The 20,270-nt window shown below is 42.2% G+C and overlaps 1 protein-coding gene across 5 annotated transcripts in view; it reads right to left on the bottom strand.

Annotated features, from left to right (window-relative positions):
- The window catches only part of gria1b (glutamate receptor, ionotropic, AMPA 1b), a 41,292-nt gene extending 22,356 nt beyond the window's left edge, over positions 1-18,936 (bottom strand). For 3 of the 5 annotated variants that reach the window (XR_013122045.1, XM_076979720.1, XM_076979719.1), the window contains exons 1-4: positions 18,487-18,935; positions 18,185-18,319; positions 8,980-9,219; positions 3,182-3,366 (exon numbers count right to left, since the gene is read on the bottom strand). Coding sequence is in view for 3 of the 5 variants with exons in the window: in XM_076979720.1 (XP_076835835.1) it covers positions 3,182-3,366; positions 8,980-9,219; positions 18,185-18,319; positions 18,487-18,568 (642 nt within the window). In the remaining 2 variants the exon portion in view is untranslated. Of the gene's footprint in view, positions 1-3,181; positions 3,367-8,979; positions 9,220-18,184; positions 18,320-18,486 lie in introns of all 5 variants that reach the window. The other 2 variants (XR_013122046.1, XM_076979721.1) reach the window with 1 other exon arrangement.
- Positions 18,937-20,270: the final 1,334 nt, after the last annotated feature.

Genomic DNA, 20,270 nt, shown 5'->3' on the forward strand with positions numbered 1-20,270 from the left:
AGCAAGCCTCTGCAATTCCTTAGACCGGGAGCCCAAACCAAATAAACCCGGTTCTGGTCTCTATGCGTCGATTAAGGCTGTGCAGGTCATGCTCAAACCTCTCATGGGCTCCCCTAGAGTGCTCAGTGTGTTTATGAGGTATTAGAAGTAACTAACTTACTTCTGAGCATGACCAATTGCACACCGCCCTTACCTAACTACTTTGGCCATTGCCAAACCACAGGTTGTAAATGAACTCCTACAGAGTTCACTCTATGCAAATTAGATCCAAATGACCTCTACAGGAGTTGATGTAAAACTTGCGAATCGAATGTGTCTCATCTATCAACTGTTACCAAGGACCATATGAATTAGATGCTAATGATTCATGTAGTCATGGCCCCATGGTCAGAATACATGCTTATCACTGCATTTGGTCAGTTCTGAGAACACTATGCACTTGTGATAAAGGTTATCTGTGCCTGATATAAGCTTCTGAAATTCAGACGTCTACACATCTCTACACATCTCTACACATCTGTGCATGGATGTCACCACATCATTTTTTTTTGGTTTTCATATGTGTCAAAATCTCCATTTGTTAAGAGATAAATAACATTATGCATTATCAGGCCTGGGTGATAATGTAACTTTAGATGTTTAGATAAATGGTTATTGTCTCTACAATTTATTTTTAGTGGGTAATGGGTAGAGTACGGGTATTTAATTTTTCTTTTATGCAATAATATCAATTCCTCAACAAACTGTCTTTATTCATTTATTTCAAATCCAAACTCCTGCTAAACTGTCACATTTACACAGTTCTTCTGTGCAAGCATCACACAGCAGAGAGCAGATCACAAGTGCCAGAATTTCTTTGTGTCATTTGCATGTATCCCAGCATTCTTTGCCAGACTTTAAATCTCTTGCAATTATAATACTGCACTGTATAATGTAACAATCTTTGAGTATTACTCTAATGTCATCCAGCTATAACTGAGTGATAGGATACTAGGGTGATCGCTTTCGTGGTAACATCTGTTACTCTGCTCTTGTAAAATCCTATAGGCCTTCCTGTCTGTCTAAGGGGAAGAGCAACCAGAGCCATGAGTGTGTAGTTAAAAGGCAAGGCGGGTTTATTTCTACAGTGCTTTACATACACAACAGCAATTCAAAGTGCTTCGTAGTTACCAAGAGGAAGAGGAGTTTATGCGAATAAAATAAAATTAAAGATTAAGATGAATTAAACTACGTTTCAAATTAATGAATTAGAATTAAAGAAAAGAAAAAAAAAATAAAAGAAAAATTGTGGCTTTAAGGTTAAAGGTGCGGTGCCACAAGAACTGAGATCTACATCTACCACATCTAATCTGAGCTAAAAGCCTGGCCAAATAATAATGTTTTTAGTCTCGAGTTAAAAACATCCAGTGATAGAGCTCTTCTAATATCCTCCGACAGCTGCTCTCATTTAGAAACAGCGTAGCTAAATGTTGCCTCTCCAAGCTTAGTTTTTACCTTAGGCAGAACTAACCAATTACTTCCTAATGACCTAAGAGTTCTGCCTGGCTCATAACTCTACAGCATATCAGATAGATATGCTGGTCCTACGCCATTAAGCAATTTATAGACCAGTAATAATGTTGTAAAGTCAACTCTGTAGTGCACTGGTAGCAAGCATAAGGCTGTTTGAATGGAGGTGATATGTTTTCTCTTTTTTTTTGTTCATAGTGAATTCTAGATTTGGTTTAGTCAAGAAATCTCTTGTTGATGTTCTTAAGATGATACAATGCTGACTTAGTTACTGATTGTATACAACTGCTAAAACTGACATCAGAGTCTATTAGTGCATCTAGGTTATGAACTAGATCTTTTTGAGTTTTTCGAGTACAAGTAGGCAGCTAGTTTGTGCCTATCACTGCTATTACCAAAAACTGCTATTACCCGAGTATCGTATGTACACCTGTGGTACGATGGATGGTTTGGCCAAGTGAAACATGTATTGAGTTGAGTAGGAGCAACTCAAGCATTAAATGTTAAGGGACATTGCGAACCACTGACTCTCTTGCAGCCACCTTATTTCCTATTTCAACAAAATAATTCCTGCCTTGCAGGCATGAACCGAACCATTTTCTGAATGTTCCTGAAGGTACAGCAATTATTAATAATTATAATAATGCACATGTATAATACCCAATGTACATTTAATACACTGATTTGTATGTCATTGGTAACAGCACTAAACTGGGCCATTTTCATGATAATACTGTGTGGTGATGGCCACGTCACAGGCCCACCAGTGGGTGGATAAAACATTAAATTGCTCAATTGATATTAATTCAGTGGCCATATGTGCTTACAAATCTGTTAATTTGTCAACCACTGGGAAGAGTAACTTGCTAATATTAATGTAATTATTGATAATGCTGGAGAAAGAGGTTAGTCATGCTTCGCATATGATCATATTGTAAATACACAGCATATCTTTGCAGTTTTCTTTGTGAATCTGAAGTTTTGTTTTATGCTATCTACATTCAGCTTTCCTGCATTCTCTCTTTTGACTTTGAATTGCAGAAGCATCTCTTCTGAGACGTTTTAACTTTAACTGGAGCAATATCATCCATAACACCACCAAGTTTTGAGTTGTTCAGCAAAATATCAACAGACCTGGATGGTTTGTATGTTGCCGTGCCCAATTTGTGCCCACAAACAGTGCAGCCGTGCTGTCATTTATAAAGCTCTTCTTAAAACTGACACATGATTTTTTGAGTTCTAGAGAGGCCAACATGTCAAAGAACACACAGTAAAAGTAAAACTTTGACAAAGCTACATAAATTGGTGTCAGCCTTCAGCAGCCGTTATATCATACAATGATTAAATAAATTGAGATTAAGAATAACTCTCTGATAAAAACAAGTCTTCAAAATGTTTTAGAAAAGCTTAATTTCCAGCAGCAACAGCACAACAGCTCAGGTCTACTGCACCTAACCACGAAACTAAAGAATCCTCCAAACCACCACTTTAAAACTTTAAATCCAGCAGATAGGGTGTCCCCATGATGTCTAACATAGCATAGCATCCAAAAGCTAATATATATTATATATATATTATGACATTTTAGTAAATGTGAGTGTTGTTGACATTTTACGACGTTTCATTTATGTATGTGATTCTTGTGGATACTGGTCAGTGATGAGACATTCACCAGGTTAATGATGGAGTTCAGCCTGTCCAGCTCACAGTCCAAGATGATCTTGTACTCCTTCTTATTGTCCAGGTCCTGGATGGCCTTCAGGAAGGCTGCCTCCGTGAGAGTGTCAAAGTTGATGGACGTCACCTGCCAGGTCTTCTCTGCAGCGGTGTCAAGAATCTTTTGCAGAACAGTCAAACCTACAGGACACACGTGCATTACACACTTCAGTTACACAAATGTAACCCTATAAATAAGTGCTGCCATGCAAAAGAACTCAACTTATCTCAAGCCTAAAATAACCTCACGGTTTGCCTGGTCTTCTATATGTCTAGGTTAGGTAACAAAGTTGTACCGGTGTCTTGTATGTCATACTCGTTTTGCAGTAGTCATGGAAACTCTATGTACTCCTGGTCTATCAGTCTGGGGATTTAGCTCAGCAGTTCTGGATTCTCTGAAAAACACTCTCCATTGTGCTGGTGAGACTCCAGGCCGAAAGCTTTGTCCTTAAGAGCAGCAGGTGGTCTGAGCTGCTCTGTTCCAGCTATGGTGAATGTTCCTTTTCAAATCAGCCCTTTCACTTCAACCTGTTCTTCATATGGCTTTGCTCTTTAATTGAGAGCGAACTGCACTTCTAGGTCTTTCAGCAGGAAGAGGGATGGGCAGAAGCATGTTTGAAACCACATAATCTGGCCATATTATACAGATTATAGTGATCACAGCAAGGCAGGCCTGTGAAGTATGTGAAGGTTCTCTCTCTCTCTCTCTCTCTCTCTCTCTCTCTCTCTCTCTCTCTCTCTCTCTCTTTCAGCAACCACCATCTTCCCTTCACCCCACTGCAGTACCACTTCCTCTCAGAATCTGGGCAGCCGCGTTTGCACATTTAATCTCTGTGTCAGAATCAGAATCAGGCTTTACTGGCCAAGCATGCATGCACATACGAGGAATTTGTCTTCAGTCTCACAGTAGCTCATAGTACACAGTTCACAATATGCAGTACAGACAAACAGAACTTTGTATTTTATAATTGGGGAACTCGCTTACAAGTGTGTTCTAGTAACACGGAGACTTGGCAAAACAAACTGATGAGATGCAACCACAGCTGACAATTTTCTGCTGTCCTCCTCAAGCTACACCGGATGAACATTTGTACACCTCAGACATCACGCTGTGAGCTTGATTGTGACTTTGGAACGCCGCAGTTTGTCTCACACTGTGGCACAGGTGCAACAGACAAACGAGCTTCACTTCAGACAGGGTTACCACCAAGCTACTAAATGAACAACTTGTTCTTGGCCTGCTCATGTTAAACAGCTGATAGCTTTGCTCCATGAGAGAGAACTAATGAGAGAACGAACCACTGACTGTTCTTCAAATAGGAGCTATTTCCCCATCCTGACAGCTTGTCGTCTATGCAGCAAACAAAGTGATATAATTAGATTTATTAAAGGACCCCCCCCGTTCTATTTTTGTTTGAGTTAGATTTGATTTTCACGTTAGTGCTTTACACTTGGTGCACAGAAATTGACTTTGACTGTCGTGGAAATGAATGTCGTTTCTTTTTGGTTCGCCTGTTTTCTGTAACTAGCTCAGCGGATTATTTCAAATGGGTGATTATGAAAAATCAAGACCTTCTGAATTAACAATTAACAGCTCAAGACAATATCCTAAGTGTTAGATTACACAAAGGAAGATATCTTCTTAAAAGGAAAACGTCAAACTCTCATTAGACTGTTTTTGACATGGCTAAATAGAAAAAGTGTTTCTTGTAAAACCCACAGCACATTTAATGAGCAACTGAGTGACGAAACTATAGAACTGCAGAGCGGTAAACTGTTGAACTGGAGGATCTCCAACATGTCATCTTAAGTGCTGGGCTAAACGTTAAGTCTTTTGTCAGCACTCACTGACTGCATTTATGGACTTTAAGAAGGGAATTCAGGCTGCGTCCTAAGTGAATCAGGTGAGCTTGCTGACAGACTCTACCTTGAAAGGGGAAGATCAAAAGCTGTGTGTTTTAAGCAGCTAAATCATCACACAAAATCTTCACAATCACCGTGATGATGAAGCTGGCCAATCAAAATAAAGACCACGCTAAAGTTAGCAGAGCTTCACTTCAAAGACAATGCAGGGTCTCGAGTTCCACCTGAGGCAGAGTTCACCGCACCTTCAAAGTAGTCAGCCAATCAATAATAACCATGGGAGTGTCTACAAACCTACATCTGTGAGCACTGCCTTCTGAGAAGACCAATTCTGAGGAACCCAAACAAGAACACAGATCAGACGCCACTCCCCGGGCATTGACTTCACAGCTACTGAAATACAAGGGAGTTCTGCCTGGCACCAGTGACCGCCTGAGAGTAATTCATAAAAAAAAACGACACCAGCTTTACTACTAAAGAGAGTAAACTGATAAACGAGATCATGTGACGAGGTGATGTTGATGGTGGAGCCTCGACTTGCGTTTTATGATGGCGGGAATGAAAATGGGGTGGAGGCAGCAGATAAATAGATAAACTTTCATTCTGGATGCAAAGTGAGACCGGGTCTGTGGAGCTGAAGCCAGGTGAGAGGAGTTAGGAGGATGAGGTGTGGTTGGCTGTTCCTGTTCACAACGTGCTGTAGAGCCCCAGCTTATATCTTGGTAAGGCAGGGGCAAACAAACACCTCTGCGTGCTTTCCCATAATCCACTGTGGTATCTCTCAAAGGGTGAGCAGTGTGCTATATCAGTCTGCAGAATTCCATTACTATTATACGCTAACACTGCATATCATTACTAAAAATGTAGAAGTATATTTAGACACGGTTGGAATTGCTGCATAAAAACTACACTGAGAAAGCAGAAACAATATGTTGAAACACTAATCCAACTTTGTATTCAGATATACATAGCTTATACATATTAGCAATTGAGACAATCATTTGGCATTATGACAAAACTAAATCATTTGATCATTCAAATCAAATGTAGAAAAATCTCAACTGCTTATGTTTCAATAACACACAGTAGCAACTTCGTACCTCTTCCTGCTTTTTCCACCCTCTGCCCTCTCCCCCTCCTGTTCTCAACTCCATGTAGCAACAGATTAAATCGATATCTGGATTATGCTGGCAGATTATACTGGTTTGGTTATGCAACAAATGCAGGAGTTCGGTGAGCTGTTGTCCAGAGTTGCTGGCGGTGACATTTCATAATGTCTCCCTGGCTTTGGACAAACCCCCGCTCTGTCCTCTCCAGCTGCCGGTGTGTGCAGACACATTCGAGCAGGTCTCGACAGCTGTGAAATTGTCTCACACCAGTGAGCAAAGTAGCGTTATCACCCCGTGAGCAGCACCGACCTGTAGATAAGATGACGGTGCGAGAGGGAGACGGACGCCACATTCTGCCGTTTTGTGTCGCATCGCGCTACCGCAGACGATAAGGGAGGAAATGGAGGAAGACGAGCGAAACGGCTGGACGGGGAGGACGTGGGCCTGGGTGTTGACCACCTCTCCACCACTCTAGTTCTCTACATCTCCACCTCTTTAACTCTCTACTTCTCCACCTCTTTACCTCTCTAATTCTCCACCTCTTTACCTCTCTAATTCTCTACTTCAAAACCTCTCCACCTCTCCAATTCTCCTCTTCTCCACCTCTAGTTCACTACTTCTCCACCTTTCTACCTCTCTACCTCTCCAGTTCTCCACCTCTCTACTTCTCCATCTCTCCACCTCTCTACCTCTTCACCTCTCTACCTATACACCTCTCAACCTCTCTACATTCCATCTCTCCATCTCTCTACATCTCTACCTCTCCACCTCTCAACCTCTCTACTACTCCATCTCTCTAACTCTCCACTTTTCCACCTCTCCACCTCTCCACTTCTCCACCTCTCTACTTCTCCATCTCTCTACCTCTCTATACCTCTTCACCTCTCTACCTATCCACCTCTCCACTTCTCTACCTTTCTACCTCTCCACTTCTCCACCTCTCTACTCTTCCCACCTCTCGAATTCACCTGCTCATCGCACATTTTCCAAATCACGCCCCAAACACTAATTGAATCTCCGTCCGTCTTGTGCGGAGGCTTTGGCTCCCGTCAATAAGGCCGGCTCTGTGTCTGCAGGCAGCTCTCCCAGCGGGACCTTTCAGGAGGCAGCAGGCGTATTAGAGCTGTCCAACTTGTTAGTTTAACTTTGTAAACATCAGCAAGTTGTGCTCATTTAATCAGCTCAAGTCTACACAGCAAGCTCATTCCCTCCATGCCTTCAGTGTAATAAAGATGTTGTGCACATGGAAAATATAGTGTGGGGAGTCGTGGTGGGGAGTAGTCAGGATGCAATCATTTAAGATTAAAAAACCTACACTTACTGCTTCCCTAGGGCTCTGTGACGCTTACAATGAGGCGAACGGCAGTAGTGACATGAAAAGAATTCTGCTCACTGAGGTGTTAAAACCGACAAATATACAGTCATGTCAGTCCACGTGAGACACGATGGTCCTGAACATAAGTACAGTCATGACATAGTAATAAGTCACAGTTTTGTTTTACCTGTGAGATTTGTATAACATGTTTGAACAGAATTGTGTTATGTTAAGCCCCCTCTCCAACCTCTCCCCCAATCCCCCCCCCCCACACACACACACACATGGATACACACACACAGACATCACATGCACAAACAGAGGAGTTATTTAAAAGGTTCAAAATAGCCCTGAGCCAGAACATTGCTGTATCTCTGTATCCAGGCAACAGGAGAGCAGTGGGCGGTTCCAGAGGTGTTTCGACTGGAGTGTCACAGAACAGTCTCTCACCTTGATCAGTGCAACGATCGCGAGCTAGACGCAAACATGCGCTAGACGCAAACCTCAGCTAAGGCCTATCCCACTGTGGTTTCATATGCAGATGGTGGATGGACATTTTTCACAATGCCTCTTCCCCCCCCCCCCCCCCCCACCTGTCCTGCTCTTGTTCGACTGAAGGCTTGCCAGTCACTGCAGCAGGCACGTAGTGAACAGGAGAACATCTCAGAAAGGAGATTGCAGGAATGCAGCACCATCTCAGCGAGTCACAAATCAGGGTGCCCCACTGAGCCTGCCTCAGACCTCAAATTGTTCCCAGTGTGCCAGAACACAACAAAGCTCCTAAATGAAACCACTTAATGCAAAAATACAAATAAATGTAAACATTTATTCCAAGGGTGCCACCCAACACCTTTCTCAGATACCTTTCTTGAGCTTCTCATTTTACATGTAAATGGGCCCCTCCATAAACAAAACTACATGAGTTTACTCTATACAATCATCTTACCTCTTCTTCATCACTCTTTTAGGTGCCGTTGTGCACCATGAGTTAATAAGTACATCATTTATACATTAACTAAGTTATGGAAACTCAAATATGTCAAGGCAGTCATCCACTGTAATCTGGCTGTACACAATTAGCAACCTTTCAACTGGAATCTCAACATCACTAAGGACTCATGGCTAATATTACCGCGCCCTAGACACTGAAAGTGTCGGACTACAGTATGAAGACATTATTCTGAGGGCCAAGCCCAACGGCATTGTACAACTTCATCATCTTCCTCATATTTCTACATTAATTCTTTCTGCAAGCTCCAGAAAGCCTTGTTACAAATGATTATATCAACCACATCATACACGAGCCATCCATCCATACGGCAAACGTGTAAACCTCATACCTCTCCTCGACGTTATAAAGACACGGTGGAGGAACCCACACTGAAACCTCTGACTCCACCTTCGGGTTTGTTCTACTTCCCGGGCTCGCCGCCCCTCGCTTTCTCGACGTTGTAGGAAAGCACCTACCTGATTCTGAGCTGTACATGTAGACGAACTTGTTCCACTTGTAGTGGTCCACGACAGCCACCAGGACGTCCTGCAGCTCTGGACGCAGCTGCATCACAAACTGGTTGTTGGTGTCGATGGGGAAACTGGGCGTGACGAAGCATACGTGCAGGGCCCCACAGAAGGACATCAGCATGTTCATGGTCTTCCTGTCGTACAGGCCGATGATGGCGTACACCCCTTTGGCAAACTGGGAGCAAACTGGGAAGAGTGGCGAGAGAGGATTAGAAATGGAGGATCGCTCAGGTTCACGCACCAGTGCACATGTTCAAAGGAGCAGGGAGGAATGAAACAAGACGTCAATACAGACGATCAAAGAGGCGCGCTGGACGTTATTTAATTTTGGCTTTGCTTTCCAAGGAAATGATAAGGCACTTTACGGATGAGCAAGGATGTTTCTGATAAACCTTGGCCATCCTTAGCCATTCTGCTCTGATGAATCATGTAACAGCTCCTGCAGACAAGGCTGGTCAGATACAATCACTTCCACTGCAATCTGTTCCAGTCCTTGTCTGAAAACTTGCATCACCCCATCGGTTAGGACATCTTTGTCACTAGCCCTCTTGGAAACAACTTTGAAGCATTTACTTTTACCTGCATGTTCAAGACAAATGCATCAAAAATGACTAATGACATTTACAACATATATTTACAATATAATACTACATTGCTGTATTAATAGTTTCATTAAACTGGTTATAAATCATAAGAGTGTCAAATTGTCAAAGAGTCAAATTTATAGTTAATGAATCAACCTAATAGGTTTTAACCTATTAGGTTAAAAAAGTGAAACTCAGCTGCTACACTGAGATCCTCCGTGTACATAAATCAGGACAATGCTACTACTGTCACACATGCAAATGCAGAACCCGCCCTCGCACAAGCAAACTTCCCAATCAAATAAGAGCAGCCCACTCTCCTCTGGGAAGAACTGTGTTAGTATTGAGCTTCTACTATTTCACGCACCACCCACCGCCCGTGGCTTCATTCATACATCATTGCCCATACAAATCAGCGGCGTTCTCCCAACTGCTGCACCGACGGCGCAGATAAACAAATGTTCCGTCATTACTTCAATACGTCTCATCTTCGCAGGAGATAAACAGCGGTGTAAGGCTACGCAAGGCCGCTCGATCGATCACCTGAGAAGATAAGGCTACGTGTACGCGCGCATGTATTATGGATGGGGTGCACAGTTCCTTTTTTATCTTGTATTTCCACTTTCAGTGTCAACAACAAAAAAACACACACACCATAACATTTAACAAACTCCAAAGGAGTGCTCAAGCACACGGGCAGGGTGCGATTCTTCTATCGCTGTGAAGATGTGCGGTGGAGTCGGACTGGACAAAAATCAGCGTTTCAGCCCGAGGCGATCTAGCAAACGCTGCCATGTTTGCGACAGACGGGTCCAGAGGTGAGCAATCCTCTGATGGCCGAGCCTCCTCTGCAGATTTGACGAGGTTTTTGCTCTGGCAGCCGCCTTTGGTCAGTGCTCTAGCCGCCGTCGGTCACAGACAGGCCCGGGGAAAAGGAGCCCCGTGTGGTTGTGCTTCCAGAGAGGAGCACGACACCACTGGGATGCTGGCCTTTCACGCCGCGCGCGGCTTATAGCCCGGGCTACGCTCCTTTATCTTTGCGAAGGAGTCATCCCACAGTCACGGGTTTTGTATTATTAGAAACAGTAGGGAGGCACTGAGAATGGTTTTTTTTTCGGTTGCAGCTATACACTCATGAGACATGATTTGTGAACTTTTTGTCAATTCCGGCATTAGCGGCTGTGTAAAATATGAACGGACCTTTATATAAGTAACAAAAAATTCACAATAAAGGCTTAATAAAAATAAACAATATGCAAACATATAAACAATAAAAATTAATGAATGATATACACGCAATAATGAATATTGCCATATGTTTATTGAACAAATATCTTCCTTTCATACATTTACTGAAAAAATGTTTATTAAACAATCAAAAAGATCTTTTATAGAAAATGCAATAAACTTTTTTTAGCAATAAATTCAGATCAGTCTTGCACAGTGCTTTGATCCCATTCCACTATATAACACTTTCTGTTTCTGATCCTGTATAATTTGGGGGAGGTCCGGTTTCAGTGCACTCCACAGCATCCTGCAGGACCAAACCTCTTCTGAAGATCACAAACACCCCATCATTCCGCCTCAGAATTTCCTGACACTTGTAATTCAGTGTATCCATAATGATTATGAGCCCTGAGGCTACAGTGCAGCCTACAATTACTTCCTGTCCACCACACTTCACAGGCATGTGGCTGCAGTGTTAACACTGTGTACATTTACAAATTTACAATTTACAAAAACAAGCTAAACCTTTATCTGAACTGCCCACAGAACACTGTTGCAAGAGTGCTGTGTACCTGCCAACTTGTGCTGGACCTGTGAACGTAGACAGTATTACGCACAAGAAATGCATGAAGATACTCAGCTGCTACCCTGGGGTTCTCTGTCACTGGAGAATTCTCTGTCCTTCCCTGGCACTGACCTCTGACGCTATCCCTCTTCATAGCAGAATAGTAACAATGCAGAGTTTCATCCATGTGTATAACTCTCCGTGAACTGATGGAGACCTGGTCTAGAAGTCCTTTCCAAAAATGTTTCTTCTAAATCCTCCAGAAATTTCTGGTAAGGGTCGTGAAGAGTGGAAGACAAAACTTTAGTGTGTTTTTTTTCCAGAGCACCTGACTCTTTTTGAGTGGTCATTAGCCTAAGGTTTCACATATTTTTACATAAATTGTAAAGACAAAAAAAGAAGAAAAGAATTAATTTGTAAGGTCAAGATATGTCCAGGACCACAATAATTTCACCAACACAGTGATTCTAAACTGGAGATCTACTCCTCGAAAATTCAACAAAGGATTCAATCCTTGATATTTAGATGTGTGCCTCATGCAAAAACAAAAAAACGAAACAATAACAAAAAAAGAACCACAACATAAATAACAGACTTCATTGTGATAGAAAAATCACTCATGAACAGAGTGAAAATCACCACAGTCTGATGAATCCTGCAGCTGAGATCAGAAAGGCTTGAGGAATAAAAACCGACCTGTTCCACACTGTAGATAGATATTTTCTTCATACAGCCTGCACACTTATCATGTCTATACGTCATGAATTAAGCACAAGGTCCGATGTATGTTAGATAGTTAATAATATCATAATTGAAGGCTGTGCTGCTAGCTAATACTATGGGTGTCTGTAGATGCTAGCTTATGATGGCTGAGTAACTGGTTTATAAAATCTGTTACAAAGTTATTTGTATCACCTTAGATATGAAGTGTATACCAACTTGGTATTCGAATCACCAATAGTGTCTTCTTAAGCTGTTGTGCCATGTGTAGCATCGATGTGTCTGATACAGCTGCTAAACCAGCTTACTGCAAGCTCTATCTATTCATTCATCCCACACTGTTGGTAAAGGGCAGAAGACTTCCGGCCCCCCTCAGTTGCACATCGCAAGATTAACATGCCTGATCTTCAACCTCTCCAGCTGCCTCCATCACAACCCCAGGACAGGTTCATATTCCTAGTGGCTAATGAGATCCTTGTCACAACCGATCAACAGTGAGATCCCCTAAGACAACCTGCACTACCAGTGCCAAAGGCAGCCCACACTATCTAATGGGGCTTTTTTTAATCTGGAAGAGCTGGAAGTTCTTGCTAAAGGGTGCGCAGCTGCTGCGTAAGTGGTGATGTATGAAATAATAACCTGTAGCTGAAGACAAAGAGCTGGCTTCACCTCAAATACAGGATACATTTTAGGACACAAAATTTTCACTCTGTGGTTTTACATCTGCTGGCATTACCTTTGTAGGAGACGTGCAGGTAACTCCTCCTTAGCTCTTGGTTAAAGGAGCTGTGTAATCAGTGGGGAGGGCCAACAAAGGGCTGTTTGTTCGGGCCTGGCCCTGATGTAGGCCCACTCAATGGGCCCCTTTGGAGCCTGTCTGATTGACATGCCGTGGACATTTGCCCTGACTGTCTGTCAGCGTGATGGAGAGTCTGATATGTGGAGGAACGAGAGTCCGGGACGGCCGGCCAGACGAGTGCTGCGAAGCCTCACGGCACTGCAGGTGTCCACCTGTGTGTCCACCTGTGTGTCCACCTGTGTGTCCACCTGTGTGTCCACCTCTACACAGCCAAATACCCATCACATGAGCCTTAAAGGAGAATCTAAATCATGCGCACAGTGAAAGCCTGTCTGATAGAATTATAATGATTTCCTTGGAATTTTGTTGACAAAGTAATTTATAAAAGACAGATTACTTAATCACAAAAGAAAATGACAGTACTGTGATATTGTTAGTAGTGTTTCTCATGTGGAATGTCCTGAGGAGTCTTGAATGACACATTTTCATCATACTTTAATTGAGTTTAAATTATTAACAACTACTTCCCAAAAGTTGTTTTGTTCTAAATTATTTGGTCATACTCAGTCTATCCCTATATGATATAAGATCAATCCTTCTCTTGTAAGCATCTCTGGGGCATTAAGATAAGAAGTAAATAAATTGTTATCAAAATCACAGAAATTAATTCGTTTCATTTTTAAATGTCACAAGGAAATTATAGCTCACTCTGCAACCACAGTACATAGTGACATAGTAACAATGTGATATTACAGGCAGCTCCAATCAATTTCAACAACTGCAATTGGCTACGAATCTTGGTCAGCATGACCATCCACGAGAAACACAATGACCACAGGAGACCAACTCCATGCCAGTTTTAAATAACAGCATTTAGCAAGAAAGCCAACGTTATAAATACCAGCAATTACATAGAATAGGCAAGGCTTTTCTACACATTTATTTTCTGTTGTCCATGTAAAAGCAACATTCAAGCAAAAGAAAAACAAGATCAATGCAAGGAACAGGCTGCATCCAAATTCCCTTCTTGTTCCCTGTGTTTTATTCTGCATACTGAAATCAAGTGTGCCTGGCGTCCCACTGCTAACTACAGCAACCACCACCAATACTAAACACCGAAAGAAACAAACATTTCTGGGAGGAAAAACATCCCACCATCCCTAGGTCGCTTTCAGCTGCTCCTGTCCCTAGAAGGGGATCTCCATTCAGGGTGGGGTTTTAAGCACTTCTAAGACAACGTCTTACTACAGTATGCTGCAGTGTTCAATCATCTACTTCTCGTTAATATGGTAATTCTAATCAATGCGTTCGGTCCCACTCTCGGGGAGGAGCTCACCTTGCTTACACACAGCCCGTCCCATCCTTGCATGAATGGATTTTTTAACAACCGCACTCCCCTTCTAACTCCGCCTGGGCAGACGTGTGGAGCGAAGCGGCTCGCACGCGCGTTCTGAGGTTCGCAGAGGAATCGCTCGGGCTGTGATGTGATGAATAATAGATTAAGTGACGGCGGGGTAGCCGGGTTGCGTGGAGGGTGGGGGGGGGCGTTGGGGGTGGATGCAGGGGGGGCCGATAAGTGGTGCTCCACTGAGACGTGGTCACACGGGCGGAGCGCTTCAGCCTCCCGTCGGAGCGCCTCCTTCACATGCTTCCGGCCACCCTGAGGCACATCGTATCGGGGTGTTTTTGACTATGCACATGCTCTTTGAAAAATGTTTACAGTGATCGGTGAGATGATAACAGTAATGTTCAACCAGGCTGAGAGGCTTTCGATGGTTGAAGTGATTATATATATGTACTCGTTAATAAAACACCTGCACATTATCAGACACATATATAGGTATAGGTGACTTTTCTAATGTATAATTAGAGACTGTAGCAGAGCTTATAACCACTTCTCAATGGTTAGATTGTGACAGGATCACTGCTGACCAGATATTATTTGTATGGCAGGCCATTCTAAACACAGCAGTGACAATGACACGGTTACGCCACTGCAGTGGGTGTTATGCTGTTACGAGTGTAACACTGGACAGCAGTGTCACTTTTAGGTCGAGAGCACCGCATTATTAATATCCAGCCAACATGGCCCTGAAACTGGCAATCGGTTGGACGGACATACAGATGGGCTATAGCCTATAACTACATATACACCGTATTGCTATTAAATGAATGATTCTAAAAACATTGTGTGGTAGGTGTGTAAGGAAGGGCACAGAAAAGGTGTGAGTGCTTTGTCTCTGTATAGCAGCAGTGTTGACCTGGTAATGTGTTCATTTGTATGACCGTGGACAGAACCCTTCTTAATATGCACATTTCAGCATAACATAAATTTAGGCAGTGGGCAGCACATCGCTTATGTTTTAATCATCTTCAATGACAGATTATGATAATGTGCGTCTTCACTACAGGGCATTGTGACTAATAGCCTTCATTTGCATTTGCATGTCAATTTAATTGTTAATCCTTTTTTTTCTGGGGAGCTGATTTCAGCTAGGACAACATCTGATGAGCCAATCACACACACACACACACACAGGCTGAGCAAAATGAACATGAAATTACTAGGTTCAACAGGCAGTTATATTACTGTAGTGCTGTCTCCATGTGTCAGACTTTTCTGACATTTTCAGGGCATGAATTCTTAACTCTCAAAAATGCATAAAGTGAACAGCAACTACTTCTGAATTGTTGGTGTCTTTCTATTGTTCTGCGGTGCACAGACAGTGCAGTGTAGTGTTGGATCACTGTGTTCAATTAAGACTGTCATGTGATGTACAATTATTATTATGGCTTCAAAGCATTTAAGAGCTATGGTTAGGTGACGTCTGCCAATTTGGCATATGATGATGTCTACGGGGAAATATCGTGATGGATAATAACATGGATGGATGATAGCACCATACAGGGCCCCCCTGCCGAGCACCTCCATCTGCAAAGGCAGTAGTTTGTTGTCCTGTAGTGTTGTGTTCATCCCTCAGGTGGGCGAGGCCTATTAGGATCATTGCAATGCTGGCTAACCATTGTGAGTGGACAATGGTATACAACCAATAAGACCTATTCATAAAAAACCAATATGATCTATTCATAAAAACCAATAAAACCTATTAATTTTTTTCAGCATTGTCAACAAGAAACTTGAAGTAGTTCCACACAGCAAACATCTATCAAGCATGTGTACTTCCTTATCAGAACAGACAGCTAAACGTCATTAATTAATGTCAACGTCATTAATGTGTTCGGGGAAATCCACCAGTCTTTTCTCCGATCAGGCTTCCAAAGCCATGTTATGTTTTCTACTGTCTTTCCAACAGCCCTCAGTCTTCACAGTCATACCCGAGCTGGGGTGATATGACACGACAGAGCATGTAAAAGAGAGTAAATCAGATTGGGACCTCACTATGAAGCACAGACTGTCATTCTGCAGGCCGTAAAAACAGGCTTCTCTCACCCATTCTATCCCACTCAGCAGAGAAAGGCTAGACACAGCCCACTGAAAACACCGTCTGGTGCTGCACGCAATAGGATTTGAACCTCTGGCTTTGCAACAATAGGATGTGACATCAATTTATAATGCAGTGGTTCAATATTTGTTGATATTTCAAATGTTACATACAATCAATATTATCAATCAATTAATTTTTATATAATACATCCGGGGACCCAATTTTACATTTCAGTTCACAATAAAACCAAACAAATTCAGCTTTATGGTAAATATTAGCTTGGCTTGAATACAAAACCCTTAGATAATTCCTGTCATCTTTCAGCAGTGACCACAATACATGGGGGAAGGCATTTTAACAACCTCTCAAATATTTTTATTGGCTACATCATTTCACAAAATGGACTGACCCTTTAGAATGCATCAATCAGAACTGATGTATTGTTATAGACCAATAAGGTAATTAGTTCCACATAATTGCTTTTCACTTCAAACATAAAGATGCAGTGCCTACTCGTTACGCTGCTTTGAAGCCCACCCTCTCCCAACGTGCTCCACATTCATACCTAATATAGTCACTCTCTGGATCAGTCGCAAGGATCTCCACAGCCCAAAAGGCCAATTACGGTGCATTTCCACTACACCAGCAGGTATCACACCGAATTTCTCAGGACACTACTCGCACGCAATTAAAAAAGCACAAACAACTTCATTGCCTAAAGGACAATCTGAAGCATCGTGATTGTTCCGTGGTGATGCCTCCATCCGAGACTGATGTGAACTGTCTATTCCCAATACGCAGATATGTCCTCCTACACCCACCATAAAAGCACAGCTGGCCACATTTTGCTGGAGGTCCCCCATCCACGCTGGAGCCCCCGACTTTACCCCAAAAAGACAGCATTAAAATCAAGTCTTGTTGGATGATGGGGGACATTACCATAACAAGAGCTGGAGACTGTACACTCAAGTCTACGGTTGAACGTGACATAAACAACGCTAATTGTCTGTGTCAACTGAGACAAGAAGAAAAAAAAACATGTTCTTGTTAGTGATTCCAGTTACAAAATATCCATGAATCATGAACTTCAAACAAGCAGCACTGCCTCAGAGATGACGAGCCAACGTTCAGTGAAGATCCTGCCATCAACCCGGCTGTCAGGAGTTAATATGAGCAGCACGCCCCTCTCACCTTCACTCTCAGTAATCACAGTGCATTTTTATGTTAAAAATGTTATGTTTGTCAGATAAAGTAAATAGTGTAATCTAAACTGAAATACTGGTGCCTCTAATGCCATGGTTTGTGGGAACATCAAATGTGTTTATTCCGGTAGATAATTGTGCTTAAAGATTAAAAGATACTCTAATCTTTAAATTTTGCTGTGGTAATTAAAGTAAAATCACAATGAACATTTGATTGATTAAAAGAAAACCAAAATATCCACCATGAAAAAGAAGAATAATTTCTTTAGGAACATATGGTTCATACATATCCAACCCGTCAAGGAGTGAGATGGCATGACTAGACTATTATCTTCACTGCACAACTTTGAGTGCTACACGAGCTTTCGTCATACAGTACGTCTAGGAGGCCGTGTCTTCCACTTTACTTCTACAGTGCACATCTATACTTGTTTCACACTCGTCTATCCTGAAGTCACCCCGTTTTACAGAGCATGGCGAAAATGCTTCCTTTCAAATTACAAGCTAATCATAATTACAAAAGACGGGCTGCTTGTGCATCTACCACATCTAACAGGTGACAGAATCACGTTCACGCTTTATTACATGAAATATGTTATACAACTTACATGCGTATGTCATGGCAAAACTGCTCCCGGTATCAACCATGTCCACTTGTGGTACCAGTTTAGGGACTTCCTGGTGCTGCGAGAGCGCGAACCGAAAAACCTCATATTCGTGGGAGTCGGTGGGGAATAAACCCCCTGTTAAGACAAAATGTACCCATTTATGACCAAGACATTCACACCTTTAAATCAAACGGACGAAGAAACGTTACTCGCACTGGAATGAATGACACGCAATTGGAAAACTTGATTATCACTGTTACAATAACCGACAGAGATGATCAAAGACGCACGAATCAACTCACCTATGTTGATGTTACTTGGGAAACTTGAACACGAACACAACCCAACCGAACTGATGAGGAGTAAGACCAAGCTTCGCGGCATATTTCCTTTTGCATTTGCAACGGAAAACGAGCCGAAATCCAAACATATATCCCCGAGTGCATCCGTTAGTTCTCTTACAAAGCCCCCATAGCGGCGCGAGGCGAGCTGGACGTGGTGGAGACTCACAGCCTGTCCGCGCGCTCCGCGTCGCGCGCAACCCTCTCGGTGATGACCGCGCCGCCTAAACGCGCCCGACTGCCAGACCCGCTTACAAATACCAAGATTTAAACGTGTCGACACCGAGCGGGGTCACGTTCGCTTTTCCCTGACACCATCACCGCATTCTCTCGCACGTCGCCTCCTGGTTTTCAGCGTGCTTTTGGAAATGTGCCGCTGAATGAGACTCGATGTATTTGAACTCATGCGCAGACTGTACCATTTTTGGATGGTTAATGCTCTTCAGCATACATATAAATATAAGGAATTTAACTTATCAACATCTATGATAATTACCATTACACCAAAAACAACACATTGTAATTATTATTATTATTATCATCATTATTATTATTATTATTATTATTATTACTAATATTATTATTACTCATATTATTATTATTACTACTACTACTACTACTACTACTACTAGTAGTAGTAGTAGTAGTAGTAGTAGTAGTAGTAGTAGTAGTACTCAGGTACTTGTTTTAAGTAATAGTTATTTTGTGAACATCCATGATTAACTCCCACGTAGTGCTACTACCTGAGTAAATCTTTCTGTTAAGTCCTTCATATAAGCCTTTAAGCGTTGTTCATGACTTGCAATTTTCTGAGATTTGACAAAAAAAGAGGTGAGCCTCCTTCATCCAATGGAGTGCTAATGAATATGATAAGAATATATTTCCCTGCTCAGAATAACAGGCAGAGTGATCTATTCAGTAACCTGAAGATTTTATAATAACATGGTGCAGTAATAGCTTTAAAACAATAATGTGCATATTTTACATTCCAGCCAATTATGTTGTAACAAAGTTGATTTAATACTTCAGAGATCATAAATGATTGGAACCAACTGACAGATTCACAGAAGGTAACTTTAAAGTTCTCTGTGTAGTCTGAACGAATATGCAATGTTGTGATTAAAAAGTAATCTGCTGAAAACCCATTCACAGTGGGTTAAAATTGCAACTCCAGATCATAATCATGTATAACCAGCATGTGGAATTGATGGATTCCAAGGATTCAAACTGGAGTAAGACATAATATGGTTAAAATAAATGGGAAGAGTGCAGATGGGTTTCAATGGGCAAGTAAAAGAGGGTCTTTGTGGGTTATATTATGATTGAGGCCCCAGTTGGGTTGCGTGCCTAGATCATAGAACCTTAATAGCTCGCTGGGGTAGCTTGATGGCTGTGGCAGGGTCCCACAAAGGTTAACCTGCTTCATAACAGAAAAGGCATTCAAACCCATAACTGTAGATTTGATTCCTCCTATGGTGTATCACAGAAATACATTCCAAAGATGTGACATCTGGCGTGAGCGCTAAGAAAAAGATAAATCTGAGATAAATTTTGCTCTTCAAGCTGTATTCCTATTTTCTAAAGCCTATTTAAATCTATTGAGAATGAATGTTAGGCTCACAGTCAGGGCCGGAGTGGGACACTTTTTCAGCCCGGGAGTTTTATGACCAAATCCGGCCCAAAATTATTTTTCCCTCCCAATCGGCCCAAACTAGAGATTAACATGAACCGGCCCATCGGGAATC

The sequence above is a fragment of the Brachyhypopomus gauderio genome, chromosome 18 (assembly GCF_052324685.1).
Source record: "Brachyhypopomus gauderio isolate BG-103 chromosome 18, BGAUD_0.2, whole genome shotgun sequence".
Classification (NCBI taxonomy): domain Eukaryota; kingdom Metazoa; phylum Chordata; class Actinopteri; order Gymnotiformes; family Hypopomidae; genus Brachyhypopomus; species Brachyhypopomus gauderio.